The following is a 21,698-nucleotide window of genomic DNA, read 5'->3' as shown; positions in this document are numbered from 1 at the left end:
CTTAAATGTTGCAGCTGGTAAAGGTAGAACATATAAAATAGCTTAAATTAAACTATATATTATTAATAACGATGCTATATACTAAACAATACATCATTTATTAGTTGATTAAATTTTGTATTAGGATTCTGAATCTGCAAATTAGTAACTAATATTGTAAAATAAATGTAGTGACGTTAAACGTATTATATATCCCTCTGTAGTGGACAAAAAGTATTGTTATATAGAATCTAAATGTGAAGTACAAGTGCCTCAAAATTGTACTTAACTAGCCTAAATGTACTTGGTTACGTTCCACTACGGCTAGAGCACAACACTTCTTAGATCTGTTGAATTTTGCTGTGAAAGTGCACTAGATTTGTTCTGTGATATGGGCTTCTGTATTTTGCACGAGTAAAGGCTGGGAATAATGAATGTGGTTTAATAAATCAAGCACACTTACTTCAGGTTTTCAGTTGATTTTATTGAAAACATTATAAAATGATGTGGTGCAGCAGCATATTTCGGTTTTTATGATCTTTAGCATGTTCACATTTACACAAACCCAAGTTGAAAATGGCTTTTACAGCAAATTGCGAATGATTAATGTCAAGGGGACAAGAACACAGGGCAGACAGTAACGGAACATCTACCCCCCCATGTGGCTGCAAGTTAAACTACACTAAACCCTAAGACACTAACGGAAAAAGGTCCTTTTTTTAGGGACCGTTCCTATTTCGTTCCACAGCTCATTAAAGAGGATCAGTTTCTGAATTCAACAGGTTTGTTTTATCTCAGAGCTGATGTGCAAATTCTGACTTGGGTAGGTTTAAATCTTCAGAAATGTCAAACAACAGCATTTCAACCAATCCAAGGCATGGACGCAGGTACACAAACCTCAGCCCATGTCTAAAAAGCTTTCATTTAACAAAGGAAGGGGGAAAACAAAAGTTCAAAAGCAAGTGCATTAGCATAGCACAAGTTAGCATTTACACATTTTGACATGTCAGCAAAACATTGTTTTTAGGGTTTTAAATTTGCACAGTCATTTTGTATTCAAAACAGAGGGTGGGTAAGCATCAGAATGAGCCTTGCAGTAATGGCAAACTTCCGTTTGGTATTTATAGCAAAATAAACTGTTACCTAATGACCACACCATCTCATCTGAACAGCAGATTCTGCTGGATTACATTCACATGGAATTTACTACAGTGACATTAAATAGCTGAGTTTACGACAGGACAATCTGGAGCTAGATTCACAGACGTCGTCTACTTGCTCTTTTCTCTTCAGTTATGTTACGTATTCTCCGGGACGCGATGAACGACTCAGAAATGTACTGCTGATTCTCTAAACAGCCACAAGACCTGAACAAGACAAAGACTAAAGCTTTCTGAGGGACTTACAGACTGGAACACAATAGTGCTATTTTCAGTTTGACCAAGTAGGATTTCAGCGCAAGACTTATTTTTGTAGCATTACTAAGTGCAGAACATCTTATACTGCAACTAACTAATTATCGATTAATCAACTGATTTTTCTCCTTAACTATACAAGGTCAGGAAAAAGTGGAAAATGGTCATTATGAGTTTAATAATTTGTAATTGTCTTCAAATTTTACCCCCCAAAATATTGAGTTTACAATCACACAAGACAAAGGAAAGTAGCAAATTCTCACAGTGGAGAAGCTGCTAGCAGAGAATGTTTGGCATTATTGCTTGAAAAGAACTCAATTAAACAATTATTCTGATGTATGATGTAGTTGCTGATTCATTTTCAGTCAACTAATCCATATCACTCTACATTTAACACGTTTGTAACTGACAATGGAATTGAAAACGAATGAGATGATCACACACTTATAGTGAGAAATTACATAAGGGAGTCGGACCTCGTGGTGTCAATTTCCTTTTTGGAACATAAAAATGGTACGCTGGCGCGAGTGATCCTGGTGGCTTTGGGACTCTGCTTTAGTTGAAATGAAAAGGAATCTAAATAAGGTTCAACAGCTGTGTGTCAAGTGAGTCTGAGTGGCATTTATGGCTTTAGCAAGAATGGGATCAAAGCTTTGGCTTGTTGAATGTGCAATATGGCAACCCCACAGAGGTGGAAAAGGATGTTCTCTTCCCAAACCAAAACACAAGTAAACCTAAACGTTCAATTCCCCCCTCTTAAGATAAGAGTGGTTTTCATTTCAGCTCATCCAGACACCGCAGAACACGAGATTGTAATAAAGTTAAAGATTTCAATTTTAAAAAGAACACATAAAAAGGAATCTGGTATTAAAAGAACGGCCTGATGTGACTGAATGAGTACAGCCCAGCCTTATATGCAGGCCTGTTACAGATATCTGCAGTTCATCCACGTGTTTGAGCCAACACGTCGCGATCAGAAAGGAGCACACCTTTCTGTCCGTGTGATTGTCATGGATCACCTGCTACAGATATCTCAGTTTTCACAAAAAGGAACTCGAGTACAATCCAGTGTTCGAAATTGATTTACCCTAAAGAAATAATAGTGATACGAAAACATCTACAAATAACACCAAACTATACCCCATATATCATGTATAATCAGCAGTTAAATAGGTTGAATGTGGTATATACCGATTTATTTATCTTTTATTTTTTAAACAAACTTGTCGTTCTTTTTAAGAACAAAGCCAGAGAGGAGGTGAAGGCTTTGGCCTGTTGTTCCTCTGTGTCCAACTGAGTGAGGATCCCCAGCAGTTACAAGGACCCTGAGGCTCAGTACTTCCAGGAATGAAAACTCTGAACTGTAACTGAAAAGCTTGTAGTGTCTTCTACATGTAAAGATATATCAGGAGCCTGTGACCAAACCTAAGAAGTTTAACAATGATAATTAAACTCTTCACTGCTCCGGATCCTCTCCTTTCTCTCATCTGCACTAATGAAGCGGCACAGAACACACAGAACGAAGCATATTTACAGTGGCGGGCACGTTTCTGACACTCACCTATTGTTACCTAAGACAAAGAGTGCAGCTGAGAAAAATTGGGAAACCGCTATTAATAATTGGTCACGAGTCTATCTACTTCCCTGCTCACCTACATCCCTCCTTCCACTACACTACCTCTCTTGGATTCAGCTCCTTCTACTACCTGTTTGTTGCAGCATCTTCTTGTTTTCCCCTCATCACTCAACGTCAAAAATAATGTATAATTAACAAAAATGTAGCGTGTCCTGTGTCCGATTCCCCAAATGCTTTCAAACATTGGAATGAGGTAAAGACCATAACTAGACGATGCACCGGATGAATATTGCCCCTTCCAGCCCTCGCCTCTGTTGAATGACTACTTGCTTCATGTAGGTGCAAAAAAAAAAAAAAAAAAGTACACTGCACATACACGTGTCCATCTGTTTGTCTTTACAGTCTTCTTATTTCCCCATAAAATCTCATCCTTTCCCCTTCTGTTGCTGCTGACCGATGCTCACGACTCGCGTCCCGCCCCTCAGGACTTCCTCTGCCGCACTGTCTCGGAGCTGCCGTTCAGTTTGCTCCGCCCAGAAGGGGTCGCCGTGCTGCCGTTGCCAAGAGAACGGTCCCGGTCTGTGGGGACTTCCTGTTTGCGTCGGCGGGTCTCTTTGTAACGGAGTGTGATGTCACTGTGAGGAGATCGAAGAAAGGTAGACGATGAAGAGAAAATCAGCCGGAGGAACAACTCATCCCAACTAGTTTCTGTTCTGCCTGTTATCATTGCGTTGTGTCTTCTCAAAGAAGGCCCTTTAAATAGTCTTTAGTTCTGTCCATGTCTGCCTTAAATACTTGACCTATTGTGTGGAGTAACTTTAAACCTCATCACAACAAAGATAAAAAGATAAACGGTGTTGTGATGATACTTTAACTTTCTAAGCCAATTATAACCTTCCTCGGTTTCTTTTGTCAATAACCTAGAGCTCAGAAGCCCAAGCAGGTTGGCACTCTTTTCTTTTCCTATATTACGAGCAGCAAATATCAGTGTCCAGTGTGTCTCAGTCTTTGAGGGATATTCTACAACAAAACTTTGGTGTTGGTTAAGCTATTAATCATCTCTAAAAAAGTCTAATGTGTCCTGGTTATATGCCATGTATGTATCCCAAATCAAGATGAGTCGGTCTGACAACAATCAGTAACACAGACTCTCCGACACACCTAATGGTGGCGCACCAACGCTCTTTAACATCTGTGGAGGTCCAGTAAAACATCCCTACAATACTCACCATGGTCTGCTGATGCTAATGTGTTAGATGAGGGAGAGACATGACACACCTGAACCTGTCAAACTGGCTCAAACAGTATTTGCAAAGACGATTTCACCCAGATCTGCGTCAGTGTGACATGGCATGCTTTTAGTGTCTGGTGGCCTTAATGCACTGCACTGGATGACTGGAGGAGGTGCACTATGAGGAGTAGGGGGAGCCCATTTGATTGGCTCTCAACAGGTGATGGACAGTTCGATCGGAGGAGCCGGCATGCTGACTGACACACAGTGAGGTTTGCAAAAGCTTCCACTGGGTTTCATTCACTGAGCTCCTACAGTGTCGGCGCAGGCTGCCTGTCCCCTGTATTACTCAGCTGACTGCAGCTCAAAATAACAATGATGTGAAGGGAAATAAAGATGGCAAAATCCACCACAACAAGAAAACTGAAAAGTGTCATGCGGGAGAAGGACCCATGTGGAGTAAAATGTGTGTTGTCTAGAGGATCCAAAAGATCTTCGGAGTATAATTCTGGATCCAAACAGTGATGTATTAGAGGGGAAATCAAACCAAGTACAAAACTGCTGATGGAAGGGAGCGCCTCTCTCCTATACCTACCTCACTGGACATGGACATTACTGCTGAGCATGAGCAGGAAGGAGTTGGGAAGGAGAAAGGGAGGGAGGATGGGGGAGGAGAAAATTAACATGCTGGGGGTCCGGCTATGCTCAACAGGAACACTACTCAACAGAAGGTGAATCAAACCAAAAGTAACCTAAAACATATCGCTGCATGAGGTCATGAGGGACGAGAAAGTCGAATACAGGCCTATTGATAAAAATAAAAAAATCCCATTGGATGGGATTGTAAGCAGAAAACAAACCACATTTATGAAATTAATTATTGTGATTAAACTAGACTTTTTACAAGGCAACAGTGGCTGAAATAAATAGTTATTTATTGAAAAACAAAAGCCAGTGTTACCCGACTCCAAAACAATAGGCAAGCTGAACTGACTGCTATACTCTTCCTATATTTTTATTTTATTTTATTGTGTTAAAGGTTCCAAAATAAAAATGTTTTAACTTAATTGCAGATTGTGTTATGTTTTTTCAACAAACATGTTGTGCACACTTGAGCTATTATAATCTGTACTGACATATCAAATGAAAACAAATAATATTTGCACCAAAATCATTTCTTTACCCAAATCAAGTACACAGAGTCGTAGCATTTCTGCTTACCGGATGAAAAACCGCCACAGCGTCCACGTAAAGATGAGGAGGATTCCCAAGAACCAACACTGCGTGATGAAGAAGGGGATGGGCAGCATTATGGTTTTGGGATCATACTTGACCACTATGAGGAACTCCGTCACTGTGATTGCTGCCACCAGCCACGCCTGCTGGCCCAGCTTCTTGTGGAACTTCCTGTAGGGAACATTTCAAAACATCTTGTTATGGAAAAGTGATATAACTGGGAGGAAGTGTTTACTGTTTATAGGTAAGCGTGTGATCTGGGCGACACCCACGACACATTTTATAATGATAGTACTCGAGGTGCACACAGCTGCAGACTCCATTTCCCCTCCTTTGCTGTCTGAAAGTCACTATGCTATACTGCTTTTTTATTCTGTTACGATTAGACGGGAAATGAAACCTGCCTAAAATGGCTGAAATGAAATGACCAAAACCTTTGTCCTACTCCACTCCACTGCAAAAAAATGGTTCTCAATCGCTAAAAGAAATGCTAGTGTTTGGTTATTTGTCAGACAAGCACAAATGTTTGCTTTCTGTATGTGGATGCGATAAGAAGTTTGCACTATCGCTGAGGTAAATACACTCACTCCCGAAGTTGGAGGGTTTCCCAATGACAAGCTCACATGCAGCGTCCTGGTAAAGATTTTAGCCCCAAGCTGGAAATATGAGTTTTAATGACCTACAAAGATGACCAGCACAGACTGAACATCCACATACAGTAATTGTAAGCAAAATACACCTTTAGAAAACACTTTATGGCAATTATACACACTCTTCGAACATCGTTTTTGACAGTTCATCCACTCATTGTAGTTACATATTTGTATTGCTTAGGAATGTAGCTCCACTATCCTTTGTGACATTTAGAAAAGTCAGCAGCAAGCACTTCCATTAAACTGAGCATAAGCTATGTGGTGCACCTCTGTGAAATGAATAGTCTATGTTGTAATTATGGTGTTGTTTATTCTGTACACATGGCATCTATTGCATTTCTGTCCAAAATCAGACACAGTATGGTTTGACTTGATAACCGAACTCTGCACCCCCTGCCAGCTACCTTTATGTAGCTGCTACTCACGGGTCATCCATGAAGTCGTAGATTTCCCTCATGGCCACGCCTCCCACGTTGACAAAAAAGACCAGGCGGAGCAGCACCAAGTAGTGTTCTGGAGGCATCCACAAAACACACTTCAGGTAGAAGGTGTTCAGCTCTGCCAGGAGGAACTGGAAAAAGGAGGAGATAATAAAAAAATTAACTTAAAGATAACAGTAAATATATCTACATTTGTGGGATGTAGGAGCCACATTTCTATTTTTTTTTATAATTTATTGATTGTACTCGTGTTTTGATATATATATATATATATATATATATATATATATATATATATATAATATTTAGGTTAAGAAGTTTAAGCAGTGTAGACTCATTCTTGGTAATGTAGAGTAAGTTGAGATCATCCTCATTCTGATTACAGGATATGTCATACCATAAAGATGATGCCTAACACAGCAAGCCAGCGACGAAGGTTTGAAGCAGGCTTCCACTCGAACTTCACCCAACTGTAGGGGGTGAACTGGAACGCGATACGCTTTATTTTCCCCCTGGGAGAGGGCAAAGCAGAGATAGAGTTAGAAAACATGCATACATTTCACACAACACAACAATGTCAATACTTAAGGGCAATACCACCCCATTAATGTCTCTAGGTGGAGAAGTTAAAGACATATATTTCTTAAGTTACCATTTCATTTTGAGGTTTCAGTTCTTTAATCACATTTTTGAATGAACCACATCTTGCTTTGGAAAGGCAGTAGTTTTCAGCGTTAAGTGTGAGCGTTGACGGCGAGTGTCAAGTCGTACTTGTATGTAGGAATGTTCCACAGGCCCTGCCACTGGTACGGCTTCATCGACAACCAGCCCAAGGTCTTCATGCCACAGTAGATCCCCAGACCATTACACACCAGCACGTCCATGATCCACTAGAGAGAGATAAACAAACGCACCTACTCAATTGTCATCCACCTCCACATGTTTGTTTATTAAACCTTTCCATCCTACTGTGTGGGTGAACACATCGCCTTGGCTGTCCTGTTAGTGTGCTGCAAGCTCGGAGGAAAAACTCACAGCATTCCTCAACACTATGGTGTTTGGTGACCTCAGAAAAATCCCAGCAGATCTCCTCACCTTAAACCTCACCAAACATTTGTCAGACAGAATGCAATTAAAACATCAACGTGTGTAAGCTGTTGTTTTTAGAATGGTACCCTAAACCATGATACACACTATATATTAGATATTTACATTCCACTATGTAGAAACATATTGACTGTAAATAATAAGTTGTTTGTGTAACAACTTCAAGACCTGCCCTTTCTAATGATGCATATGTTTTTACAGGCAACAGTTTATTTCCACTATTTGTCTGATTACTTTCCATTATATTCCACTACTCCTTTCTAATATGAGTTTCCCTTGTATAACTTATGTTGCTTACAACGTCTAGTTTCCCACTGCTGAGCAGCTCAGAAGCAGAGGCCTTTGCAAACTTGAGTAAATTCAGTACATAGTGAGACGTTTCCATATCTGTCCTGCTGAATAGCTCATGAGAAAACACAGCTAGAGTTGCAGATTCAGCCAGACTTACTGAACATATTCTTCCAGCCTCGTTCTCTGCACCCCAATCCTCTGATTGGTCAACATGCACCCATGCTATTTCTATACCTACAGTTATACAACATTTTTTATACGTCTGCAAGTCATGTCTGTTCTCACGGGAACTCACAAGAACGTCTGATGTGGACACATTTAAACAAACACACCTGGAGTCACAGATACACAAGCTACACTGGTGTGTTTGCTCACGACAGCATATTTATAGTTGCCAACATTCTGAGGCTACATCTGCTGATTCTTAAGTAAGCAAAGAAGAAGAGCAGTATTATCTGTACTTACGTGGTCCCACCAGCACTCTGAGAAGTTAGGTAACTGGTGCTCCAGGCTGTATTCCAGGAACTCAAACATGACACTGATTATCATACACATCCACCAATCCCGAATCATCAGAGTCTGAAAAGAAAAGAGGGCAAAGTGAGAGGGCGAGTAGGAGGGAGTGAATGGTGTGGAGTGGGGCAGACACCATAAAATAAAAAAATGCATCTGTCATTCCTGCAAATTCAACAAAACCAGTAATACCAGTAATGTCGATCTGTTTACGATAGCAGGCTAAAGAACCTGATTGTCTGTTACAGAAAAGACTGAGTTTCATCAGACAGGCTATTCTTTAATACACCACTGGACAACAACAGTACAGTTGGAGTCAATGAGTGCATAAAGTTGATTGTGTTTAGTCGTGTTAAGTCTACTCCATACATACCTTTATATACCATCCCAGGAAGTGAGCTGGAACAAAGCCATCCATCTTGTCCTTTAGAGACAAACCAATGTGTTCATTTAACAAGTTATCTTCACATAAAGTGTTGTTAAGCTGATTTTTATCATGTCTAAGTCAGTCCGAACACACAATATATTTTAGCTGCACGATTTGAGATTCAGGTTATTTCCTTATTAGTCATAATTGAGAGCAAAGTGTACCACATCTAAATAACAGGACCAAACCAAAGACTTCACTGCCCAGAAGGTAGCCTGCTACTTGAGTATTCAGTTTAAATTCTGAAAATAATGGTGTATAGGTGCTTATAAAATAAAAAGTCATACCCAGATGTTGTGGAAGGGGTCTGTGGTATTGCCTGGGTCATACATAAGGCAGTTTCCTCCATAGGCACGCTCAGGGAGGGGCACCCCAAGCTTTGGGTCAATGAACTTCATGAAGTGTCGACCGTCATGTACCGTCTGGATAATGGAGTGAGGAGAAGTATAGAAAATGTCGGCACTTATTTTTCATATGTATTTACGGAGACAGTAGCTCAAAAATACAACAATACCAATTTCTACCAAGAAAGAAAAAGAAAACATTTTTTTTGCTGTACCTGTGATGCACTACAAATAAAAATAGTGTAAGTGTTTCTAACAGTCTTCAATTAGTTTTTTGCATTTGTGAAACTGTGAACTCTCAACAGCAGGTTCTTCTGAAAGTTTTATTTATTTTTTTACTTCTATTAATTGTATATCTTTGTGGCACAACACAGTTTTAGATGTAGGATTTCACAAAGCTACAATTTAAATGTCCATTGCACGATCAGGAAAGTAGATGGCTGAAGTATTTAAACATTTTAACTGTGCTAGGCCTGGTTAAGATAGTTTGCGAACTGTATTATGCCAAAATATTGCTATTTTAACACGCAGAACACCACAAAATCTAGTGTTAAATACTGGCTTTTACTGGCTGCATTGCTTTGGTTTGTCAAAATAAATACATGATTAATACCAAGAGGTCTATGTGAACACCTAGAAATGGAGGAAGTGCTCTGCTGCTTGTTCTGGGGTGGAGACACAAAATGGTCCAGTAGAACACCCGAGAAAGACGAGCATGTGCTGTAATTGACATATTTTATGCATGCGTATGATTGTGCTGTTTTTTTATTTTTATTATTATTGAAGATGAATCTTTCAACCCAAGGCATCGGTACACCAACCTGAAACAGAATGAAGATGAGGAACAACTCGTAGACGACAGTAACACAAAGCCAGAACCTCCAGTAAGCTAGAGGGAGATAACGAGAGAGAGAGAGAGAGAGAGAGAGAGAGAGAGAGAGAGAGAGAGAGAGAGAGAGAGAAGAGAGAGAGAGAGAGAGAGAGAGAGAGAGAGAGAGAGAGAGAGAGAGAGGGTTAGAGATGGAACAAGTTACTTCCAAAAACAGCAAAAAAATGATTAAAACATGCTGATGACATTTGGGAATTAGTCTCACGTAGCCACACCTCTCTCCACACACATCTATGTGTATAAGTAGCAGGTTGTTAAGTCCCTCAGGGTCTTTTCCCATGATGCAAGCCTGTGGAGTTTGAACTGCAACCGGGTGAACGACTACTGAACCTACTCGGCTGGCTCAACAGGTCAGAGAGTACTCACACTTTCTGAATACACACACCGAATACAAAAACCCCTCGTCTTTCGAGCCACAAAAGCAGGGGGCAAGAAGGCACACGTAATGCAACAGCAGCCAGAATTCTTGCCACTTCACGCCTCCAACAACCAACAATATTCAGTGTGTGTGTCCCATCTGACCTCCACACCCTATTACCTTCCTTCCTTCCTACCTTACCCTCTGGAGTTAGTGGAAACATGTTGTGCAAAACACACAATTTTGCATGACAGACCTGGTTAAAAAGCTAAATGGCTACTTTTATGAACTGTAGTTTTATAAATAAAGGCACTCCTTTATAGTATGAAGCAGAATGTGATGCAGATGTTTACCAAGTGTGTTTATTTTCTTCTCTAAGGGATTTGCTTGTACCTAACCCACGCCAGGAAAACACCCCACCTCCTTTCATTTACCCAGATGTCTGGTTTATTTTGACAAATACATTTAGCTATCCATTGTGAGCATTGATTCCCAGCACTCAGAGGATCTTTATTATATACTAGAAGCCAACATGAGATTCTCAAATGCTGCTAGTGATTCAATTAGTGGAAACTGCTCTCAGGTATACTTCTACACAGAGAAACAAATAATGCACCATTAATAAGTCAAGACTGTTCAGAAACTTTTAAACTTAACTGAAAGCCACACACTACCATCAGAAACCATTGTGGATACAGTTCAAGGTGGACTAACACAGCTCTGCAAAACTAAAATTATTTTTAAATTGACCCTGGATTGCACAATATGTTTTCACATATTCTGCAGGTTTAAAACTGAAAAAGACAACGTTGCTTTGCCTGAAATACATGGAATGAGGAAGGAAATGTTGTCATAAAGCTGGAAAAAAAACTTGCCACCATGGACAAGTACTGCTAACAACACCAAATGCAGATGAAAACCAAAAGCCTGGTCTACTCGAGATTTTTCTATTAAGGCAGTTTTTTCCACCACTGTGGTGCCGTCACGCTTGCTCCTGGGTGATGTCGGGACTTTAATTCATTGACTCTGAAAATAATGAGCCTTTTCTAGTCCCGGTCCATGTGTAATGTTGCTCCAATGTTGTCCTGAGATAACTTCTGTTGTGATATGAGAGAATAAATAAAATGGAATTGAATTAAATTGAAAATTAGGTGCCATTCTTACCTGGGTGTGGTCTGGTGAAGGGTCCGTCTTTGGCTTGTGTCACTCCAAAACATAGAAACACCAGGATGCTGGCCACAATCCCCCTACAGGACCACAATTACAAACACAAACATGCAATTTAGCGTTGTGTTGTTTTATACAATACTATAATCTGGTGACTGATTTGTTGTTGCAGCTGCCCTTTCTGCAGGGGAACCTAATATATTTACGCTGTGAAAGCAGATTTGTTTGGTTTAATCACAGTATGTGTGAATGCAGAAGTTATTCAGGCTCAAACCACATGCCTAAAATTGGTAATGACAGTGAATTTAGGAAGAAGAAAAAAGAGTCACATCAAGAAAAGGGTTTCACTTCTGCCCAACCTCCATTGTTTTGATGTGCAAGTGCTGTTTGAAACAAGCAGGAATTATGTACGCAGAAGAAATGCATCATTTAAGAAACATTGGAAACCCACAATGCTGTAGAAATGCCAGGAAACAGTACTTGGCGAGTGAGAGACATGCTGGGAGGCAACTCACCGCCCTCACTGATTGGTCCTTTATTGGCAAGGTGCTCAGAATGCCACTAAAGCATGACAGTTTAATAATGATGGAGATTTAGGGAAAATAAAATAGCTTTCATGGAGCAGAGGCTTTAGCTTTTACTTTATAATTCCCCCCCCCAAAAAAAAATTCAGGTTGAAGCTGATAATAGTACAAAAAAAAAAAAAAAATGGCCAGCTGTCTTTTCAAACTGGAATACATGTTTTAAGTGTTTTTTTTTAAGGTTTAAATTTAGTAGATAACATTTATTTGAAAACAATAAAATTACTATTTTGTTCAACATAATCTATTTTTAAGCACATCACAGTGTTGACAAAAATGCAGGTTTCAAGATGCACATGTTGGCCTGTCTACTTTCTCCTGAAACCCAGATTTGTCTCTATTTACACGCTATGGGGGCATAATTTGATTTGGTGACCTGTCACAGCAGCTGACCGTGGATAATTACTCCCTATTACAATTTCTTCTGTGTTTCCAAAGCGATTAGCCCGATCTGAACCTACTGCTGTCAGGTTGAGTTGTGTTTAATGGCTGGCTGCTGGTGCTGTGTTGATTTCTGAAAACCAGAGGAGTAGGGGAGGACGCTAATCTGAATTTACAAATGAAAAGGGGAAGCTTAGCAAATGGGTACACAGTGATATTTCAGCTTGTGCTTGCCAACAAGGGTGGAGACATGAGTGTGTGTGATTAACTGGTTGTGCATGTAGTCGGGAGAGTGAGTCTATGTGATCACGATGATCCGTCTGGAGAGAGTGACCACAATGAGTGTGAATGGATCAGTCTGTCCAACACTGTGTAACATACATCCAACATACACACAAACACAACCTACAATCAATATCTCTCTGTCAACAAAGACACACATTACAACTTGCTTGTACTTGGCCTGCCTTGGACTACTCCAAACAAAACTCCCACACACAGCCACGATTGTCTAAAAGCAAATTATTCTGTTACAGTTTAAAGCATCATAGGAACTTGTTTTCCACACTTTCACGTCACACAAGCAACTAAACAAAGCGGGCCTTTACCAAACTCATCAGAGCCAAATCATGAATTGAACAGGGAGAAGCTCAGACAGACGTCATCAGCATAAATCAGATACTCGTGACCATCATGATAGAGTCAAGTCAGCTCAAGTGAGGTCAGTTCTAAAATGAAAAACACATAAGGGGATTCATTGGGTGTGGATCACACTTCAGTGATTTTGCATGCGAAGTCTACGGGTCTATGGTTCAGTTAATGTAATCTACTGGGTTGTATATTTTCTCTGAGTTGAAAGATTGTTGAAGAAAACCCACTCTTCAAATCGTAATCTAATCAAAAAGTGACATGACCTCCATGCTCTTCCTTTTCATGTCGTCAGGGTTTGAGTTTTCTGTGGAAAGCTAAACGTGGCCTGATGGCCAGCCGGGTTCAAGGTGAAAAAAAAAAAGAAAAAAAGAAGGTGAATGCAACTGAAAAGGAAGCGTTTCAGTTTGAATCGATTCATTCTGCAGCTCAGCCGTGTTGCTGTGGCTGTGTGGCTCAACGCCAAATGGTGTTAAAGGTGAGATTAAAACTGTGGTGCTTATCGGCTATTTTTTTTTTTATGCAACCTATTCATCAAGCTCTGAATGACAATGTAAAGTGATCCATGACAAAACACACACACACCAACACACACACAAAATTCACATACAAAGAGGCAAATTATTTTAAATCTAATGAAGGGAACACTACACAGAGAAAAACCAATGTGTGGTTATAAAGGGCAGAAATGCAATCTATTCTAAACCCAGCATGACTCATCATTCAAAAGCCAAAATTAGAATAAACCTTGAAATTGTCAGTGATGCTGATGACTAATAGAACAAGTTTGCTCTCAAGAGAAAACAGCAGGCAACATGATTATTCAGCCCACCCAAAAGCCTCAGTGTATTATATGGATTTTCTTTGGGCAGTCTGATGATTCCTGCAGGGTTTTTGGCTTTGAGGACACTGAGGAAGTGACGATCACAGCCTACTGACCTCTTAGTGTTGAAGGCCGTGTCCTGGGGGGTCTCTTCCAACAGCGTGACGTAGACTAGAGCACAGGTCAGAATGAACAGCACTGTCACAGTATGGGCTCGCCTGCAGAGAAAGAGGGGCAGCAAAAGGGATATTAAGAACATTTATAATGAGGGAAAATTCAATAAAAGGAGAGGAGAAAATCTGCTGACGAATAACTGAGGCCACCAAAGGAGAATGCTAATGCACTGTAATTTGAGATGAGAGCACATCGGCGATTACTGAACAAAGTGTCTTAATAAAGCTTTTGGACATCATGCACGTGTGACTGAAAAAGCTTTGTCTCGAATAATCTGAGCTAAATATATTGGAGTGGAGAGGAGATAAAACAGATGAGTTGAAACATTTTTGTTGAGAAACTGGGTTACTTCAGCTGAAAATAGTTACAAAATGTGCATGTAACAAAAAAAAGACACAATAGGGGGATGGATTTAAGTCAGTTGAATATTTTCTTTCAATGGAGGAATATAAGTCAAAAATGGCTTTTGTATGACTTTTCTGGTGAGCTGCCCGACTATGATAACCTCAGCAGGGTGTATCTGGCCTGTTAACATTTGTATACTCTGGTAGATAAAATGAAATCGAGATTAAAGGCCATGATGTTAGCCATATACTCCCATATCCCACTCCCATATCACCCAGTGACAGGGAACAAACCTTGGCCTTTGTCGTACCACAGTTACAGGCTACATTGGTCCAGATATATATCCATGCTATCTGTAGGATTTATCTCAACTCAAGGGGCAAAGTTTTATTTGCCAACGTACTGATATGAGTCACAAGAACATATAATATTTGATGGATTTACCCAGAAATTCTCAAAAGAAGAGAAAACAAGTACTTGAATTATCTTTGTCAAGCTGATACAACTGCAAGATCATTTATAGGGAGAAGTGTGTTGGGTGGGAGCAATGGCAGAATCAGTTCAAGGTATACAACAGAACACTTAATCATCACAGTATAATACCGAGTCAGTCAGAGGTATCAATCTGTCCATTTACAAAGTAGAAGTGATTGTAAATCAGTTTCACCTGCTTTGGAGGACATTAAAAGTGACAACAGTTGCAATGGAGATGCAAAAGCAAGACAACCCCCCCAAAAGGCAAGGTTTTGCATGTGGTAGCCATAGACAAATGCTCCCTCCTTCTCTTTCCCGACTGAATCTTCTCTAGTTTTGTGTTCTGCTAGAGCCCTTGTCACTACTTGTATCATGAGGCGCTACCTGCAGCCCAATTTAGTTGCACAGGTACTCCAGCTCCCCCAGGATGGCACATCCACATGTGCCAACACAAGAAGGTTTGTGGTGTCTCCCAGCAGTTTCGGAGATACCAGGAGACTGGCCGTTACATGAGGGGAGCTGTTCAGGGCTGTAGAAAGGCAGCAACCCAGCAGCAGGACTGGCTTCTGCTCCTTTGTGTGAGGAGGAACAGGAGCACTGCCAGGGCCTTACAAAATGACCTCCAGCAGGCTACCGGTGTTCATTTTTCTGACCAAATTGTCAGGAATAGACTACATGAGGTAGAATGAGGGCCCAACATCCTCTAGCGGGCGCTGTGAGCACAGTGCCAGCACAGTGCAGCTCCTTTTGGCATTCACCAGAGAACACCAGAATTGGCACGTTGGCCATTGGTACCCCATTCTCTTCACAGATGAGAGCAGGTTCACACTGAGCATGTGGCAGGTGTGAAAGATTTCATCATGGTATGAGAATTCCACTGAAAGTTGATAAATAATCATATTTAATGACTGCCAAGTACCAAGTAATATATACTTGTCCAGGCTGTCCCAATAGGTAATTCCCAGGGTCAGGATCAGGGCTTATGGAAGCACTTTTAGAGGCTTGAACTATTGTCTTTTCTGTGTTTGTTCGCCCAGGATACCCTAGCTGTGGAAATACTCCATGGAGCTCAGATCATTGTGAGCGTGTGACCTGCCAGTGAACTGTGCCGGTCACTGTGGAATAAATAAAGAGCAGCCAGCAGTGTCAATTGACCTAATGATATGACAATGTGTGGTGCACTAAAGATTTTTGCAAGCAGTGCTGCTTTAGGTAAAGATTATAAGGCAGTTTTTCCAGCAACATGTTGCACAGGCACAACCCCTTTAAATAGTTGCTGAACTTCAGTGTTTTGTCCCATTATACAGCACCTGTCAAGCACCAAACAATATAGAAAAGGTGAACATCTAGCAAGCTTAGAGCCCAAATAATACAGATTGTTTCATGTTGAATGCTGATTAAGTACTGAGAATGGAGATTTAACAAAATTCTAATATGGCTGTCTGGGTCGACAGTCGAATTTTCTAACATATATAAAACAAAATGTTGTTAATTATCTGTGCTACAATATGATTTTCTGTGCAACAAGGTTTTTTAAGCTTCAAACCAAATTTGTCAGTGCTTTCTTTTGGCTAAATTGCAATGATTACAATGGTTTCTAAATGACCTAAAACGTACACCATCTCTCTGTCCTACAATGTCTTGTACATAAAAAACGTAAACTTTATTAGAGTCATCATATACATACAGGTACTGTATATACATGCGATTTGACCTCTGCATTTAACTCAGCCTAAGCATTTATGAGCAGTGGGCTGCTGGAAAGCACCTGGGGAGAAACTACTGCAGACAGTAGGGGCTGGGGAATCGAACCACTAACCCTATGGTTAAAGTAGTACGCCTCAACCGATTTTAAACCTCATGGACTTCATGTGAAGCTTTATATTTCTTCACTTGCTTGGGTGTTGATTCCCCCACTAGTGGTCAAAAACAATGTGAATACAGCAATTGTAGTCGATTCCTATCGGTTCATCACATGAGCAAAGCACTGACATAAACATGAAACCACTTCCCCGTGCATACTCAGTGACATTTGACTCAATGACAAAGCTACTTTTGATTGACTGAAGTCATGGAGTTGTTTCAAAAATAAATACACACCACGTTCCATGGTTACTTTCGTTAAGGAATATATCACAGCAATCGAAGTCAATGGCACAGAGGCATTAACTGTTTCAGATTGCAGCTATATAGACAATGGTCTCTTCAGGGGACTTGGTTAAAGAAAAAAAACACCCGTCTTATAATTTATGGCACTTAAAATAGCAATAAAGTAATGGGTTAAAAATGCTTCTTTTATATTGAGCTCACTGCTGTCATCTGTCAACCTAAAGGACGTCACCTCCTCTGCCGCCTTTGGCTCAGAGTCTGAGTCACAGGGATGGCATGCCAGGTGTCATTAGCATTTTCTCCCTGTTCCACCTCCTTATCCAACCTGTTTGGCAGGAGACACAGTGGAGGGCCTGGCTCCTCTCTTGCCAAACAACCACACGAACCACCAGGGGTGACAAGATGCAGTGAAAAAACCAGCCTGGTTTAACTGAGAGGCAGGCTTAGCTTAGAGTAAAATTAAAAATTAAGACTGAATGTTGAGATAAAACAAGCTGTGGATGAAGACAGCACAATGACTAAGCATAATAAAAAATAAAAAAAACTTAATGTTGTGTTTGCAGACTTGAAATAGGCTTGACAAATAAAGTTATTGATGCAAGAAAAAAAAATAAGGCTTTACTTAAGGCTTAACTCAATTTAAAGTTTCACATATTTGACCACAGCAGCCTCCAGTTTCCATGCTCTCAATTTGTTTTAAATCACAGGTTCACTGGCCTTGTGACACTTGCTCACACTTTCTTTTAAGTGGTGTGACTACCCTGACTTAAGGGTTCTCATGAAATACATTTCATGCATTTTCTTCAAGAAACTGACGCTGTGGACGATATCCAAAAAGCGTTCTCAGAAGCCTCTTAGAACTGAAATGTGTGGGCAGCAACGGAAAATCAAAAGTGGTGTGCCAGCACCAAATTTTGTTTCATCAGATTGATTTCTACGTAAGGGTCTGTCCACGCCTTTGTTCTTAGAAACACTTCCCTCAACTCCAATCTGTGCAAATAAGGCAGGTTGCACGCCACATGGTAACCCTCCTTAACCAGGGGAAGCTGACAGAAAGCACAATGGTGTATCCTGGTGTGACACTTGGGAGACTCCCACAAGACAGCCAATGTGCTTACAGAATACATGATCAGAAATACACCATAAACAACCAACAGGCAACTCCTCTATTACAATGCTGCTGTGTGGTTGACTTAAGACTTACTTGAGTCACAGCTGAGTTGACCACAATAAACTCAAATAAATAAAAAATGTCCCACAATGGTTTAATTTGAGGTAGTGGTATGCATTAGTGCATTTTTGGAAGGAAAAAAGCCCCAATTAACTGCGGAATGTGCATATGTAATGACTTGTGATGACAGAAAGGATGGACTAAAATGCTACATCAATGAAATGTTTTTTACCCCTTGTACATGCAATATTAGCCAACAAATAAACAGGATGCCATATGATACATGGTGGCCACAGGTTTCCAATTTGACCACAGGGTAAACAGCTACATTCTTCAGTATCAGTTCTTGATTATGACAGACTGGATGTGCTGACCAACCACTGCAAAGCCAAATTCCTTACCAGCAACCAATGAATCACACGCAGCCAGAGCTAGTCATTTTGTGACTAAACTGAGTTAGCCGAAGTCAAGATCTGCATAAAGTTTTGACAAATACTGCATATCTCCTGCTAATGTCTCAGGCATCAGACTGCCAAGAAACCTGGATGTCAAGCTATAACACAGTAATTAGATATTTTCATGCTTCTCTCTTGGAGAAAAGGTCTCCTGTGCAGTCAAAGATATTGGAAAACTGCAGATTCCTACAGCCCCTTGCTTTTCACACAAAGTAGAGATGAGACACACACACTTACTCAGGCTTAAACATTCCCGGAGCGGCAGGTTTGAAGGGGCCAAGGCAGCTATACATTAAAGAAAGCTGCAGGACTGCATGTAGAAACACACTCTCTGCCAGCACAGAACTCCAGTGGACAGGGATATCTGTTTCAACTTCAAATCTGTTGTGGATCCCTTTCTGCTGAAGGTGCAGGCTCAGATATTGTCTATTGGCTTGTCATCAACAAGCTCTGAAAGTGCAATATAAGCACTCATAGCACCTGGCAAACAGAAGCAGAGGCCCCTCTATAACTGACACCTTGGTGATACCTTTCTTTCTGTTTGCAATTTAAATGATTTCATCCAACTCATTTCAGCTTGACCCAAGACTTACTATTAAAATCACTGTACGTTAAAAGATTTAGAACAAGGTCACAGTATTTGTTATGATTAATGGTGGCCACTCGGGCCTGTCTTTCGATTCACCTTGAAAGCTGAACGGTATGTCTTTTTTTCCCTGCAGGAACTGTGATTTAGAAGTATTCCCTTGCGGTCACTGATGAAAACGACACCATAACCTCTGATGCTGCAGCGTTCAGTATTTGACATTATGCATTGTTGACATGACAGAAAGCACTCACCAGAAAAAGGTGTTGGTGCCGTCGTCATAGACCTCACACTCCGTGTTTCTCCGATGCATGCTCTCCCTGGAAGTCTGCTTCATCACATTCGCTTTAATGTGTGTGCTCTGCTCCGGACAGCCCGGCTCGACTGAACCGTTGTTGACCAGCTCGGCGGCGGATGCGGATGTGGCGCACTTGCCGGTCGCGTTGATCGTGGCCACGCCGCCTCTCTTCGACTCGGGCTTGGTCATGGCTTTGCCCACCGACTGCCCTCGGCGCTTTGCTTCCACTGATCTCGTGTGTTTTGGTTTATCTCTGGGCTCTGCTCCAGTCCTGTCCTGTCACCCGCGTCAGCCCCACCCAAATGACTATCAGCATCTTGGGGGTGGTCGGAGGAAATGCACGTTACTGAGACGATAATCGTGATGAGATAATAACCTGAAAATCACGTCCTTGCGGTTGTTTTAGCGGTTGACTCCCGGCCGCCCAGCGCACCATGTAATTATAGCATATTACATACGAACGGGATGAGTAGTTAGATCGTTCATAGCTGAGCCTTCTTCTCAGACACCGCCTACTTATTAACGAGGAATTTCAACAACAAAAAAAGAGGAAAGGGCAAGACTCTCACGTGTCGGCAATGGCGACCACTTTATGACGTAAGCAGTGTACGTAACGTTACTTAGCTGATTGATGCCTAAACAAACAGCACATTAGCTGCGCTGCGATCAGTGCAAAGCCTTGATGTCAGACAGTTTGGCTAACTGTGTTAGCTACCGTTACAACATTAGCAGACTGTGTTGCGACTATGTGACATTGCTCAAAAGGGCTAGGTTAACGGTTAAGCTTGTTAACAATTACCGGAGTAAGACTACAAATACTCGAGACAGTGTTACCATGTACGTCTTTACTTTAGCTAACCGGGTCACTGTTTCTGTTAAATTTAACGTTAAGCTAACACTACTTACCAGTTGAAGCTATGGGATTACGCTACTGACTGAAGTCCGAATGAGTTACGAGCTTCTAACGCTAACGATACATCAGTGCAAATGCTTTAAATCCGTAGAAACAACAAGTTAAGAAGTACACTGTATCACACCTCACCTGGCGACCGCATTTACTGTAGCGACAAACAGGCAACCCAGTCCAGACTAAAAGAATATGCATGTTACACTCCAGACACACGTCACATGGGCCTGGAGTCTATTTAATGTCATAAAAACAGCAACGTAATGTCGTATCCGGTCTGTTTCCTTCACAATAAAAGACCCGCGCATAGTCTGACATGGAAATCGATTTGTCTTGGAATCACAATTTTCGGAGTCGGAAGTCTAACTTCGCCCACATTCCGTAGTTTGGTTGTAGTGGCAGCCTTGGCGGGTTTAGCAGAGGATCATCCGTTTATACGCTTTGTTTGTAACAGTTGATAAATCAATGTTGCAACTTTGAAATCACACAGTAAAAATAGGTTACGTGCAAGTAACTCCACCAAGGTGCGGCGTGTAATGGCTTAAACGTCTAAAATATGTTTCAAAAACATGTTTCGGATCATTTGTATTTCGTCACTTCCGTTCAGCCTACTTACGACGTCATCGGCCATAGTAAATAAATAAAGGAGCAAATAAATAATAAAATAAGATGTAAGAACAATCATTTCTTCATTAAATAAAAAAAGCATTTAAAAAATGAATAAACAAATAATACATAAAGAAAATAAATGTCTCAATAATGATTTGTTAACTATTCACAATAAAAGTATTAATAATAATAATAATAATAATAATAATAATAATAATAATAATAATAATAATAATGAATTTTATTTGTAATGCACTTTATATTGAGCAAACAATCTCAAAGTGCTACATAAAAAAAAAGAAAAGTAAAAGTTAAAATTTGGAGAGAGAGCGTCTCTCCAAAGGAAACAACTAATGAAAGGAAATGAATATATTACATATATTATTATTATTATTATTATTATTATTATTATTATTATTATTATTATTATTATTATAGTACCTTTTTGAGAATATCTGTAAGGGGGAAACTCATCTCAGAGGGTAAAGGCCTTCTTACTGATCTATGAAGC

The 21,698-nt window shown here is 40.5% G+C and overlaps 2 protein-coding genes across 2 annotated transcripts in view; both read right to left on the bottom strand.

Annotated features, from left to right (window-relative positions):
* ppib (peptidylprolyl isomerase B (cyclophilin B)) overlaps positions 1–21,698 on the bottom strand; it is a 120,227-nt gene that overhangs the window by 26,952 nt on the left and 71,577 nt on the right. The window lies entirely within an intron of this gene.
* ptdss2 (phosphatidylserine synthase 2) lies at positions 447–20,811 on the bottom strand. Its single transcript, XM_084017823.1, has 13 exons — positions 20,714–20,811; positions 19,628–19,987; positions 14,176–14,277; positions 11,624–11,706; positions 10,034–10,101; positions 9,156–9,290; positions 8,815–8,865; positions 8,394–8,507; positions 7,302–7,420; positions 6,928–7,042; positions 6,516–6,661; positions 5,423–5,608; positions 447–3,605 (listed from the first exon to the last, which is right to left on the bottom strand). The coding sequence occupies exons 2-13, from the start codon at positions 19,858–19,860 to the stop codon at positions 3,452–3,454; spliced, it is 1,506 nt and encodes a 501-aa protein (XP_083873949.1). The 5' UTR covers positions 19,861–19,987; positions 20,714–20,811; the 3' UTR covers positions 447–3,451.

The sequence above is a fragment of the Eutrigla gurnardus genome (assembly GCF_963514095.1).
Source record: "Eutrigla gurnardus genome assembly, chromosome: 9".
Taxonomy (NCBI): Eukaryota; Metazoa; Chordata; class Actinopteri; order Perciformes; family Triglidae; genus Eutrigla; species Eutrigla gurnardus.
Note: the sequence above shows the minus strand (reverse complement) of the source record. Positions and strands in the feature narration are given on the sequence as shown.

Excerpts from the sequence above, each read along its gene's own strand:
- ptdss2 (XM_084017823.1), bottom strand. The coding sequence starts at position 19,860 with ATGACCAAGCCCGAGTCGAAGAGAGGCGGCGTGGCCACGATCAACGCG. Across the intron at positions 7,043-7,301 it reads TGGAACATTCCTACATACAA|GGGGAAAATAAAGCGTATCG; the intron begins GTACGACTTGAC and ends GCCCTCTCCCAG. Across the intron at positions 3,606-5,422 it reads CTGTGGCGGTTTTTCATCCG|TGACATCACACTCCGTTACA; the intron begins GTAAGCAGAAAT and ends ATCTCCTCACAG.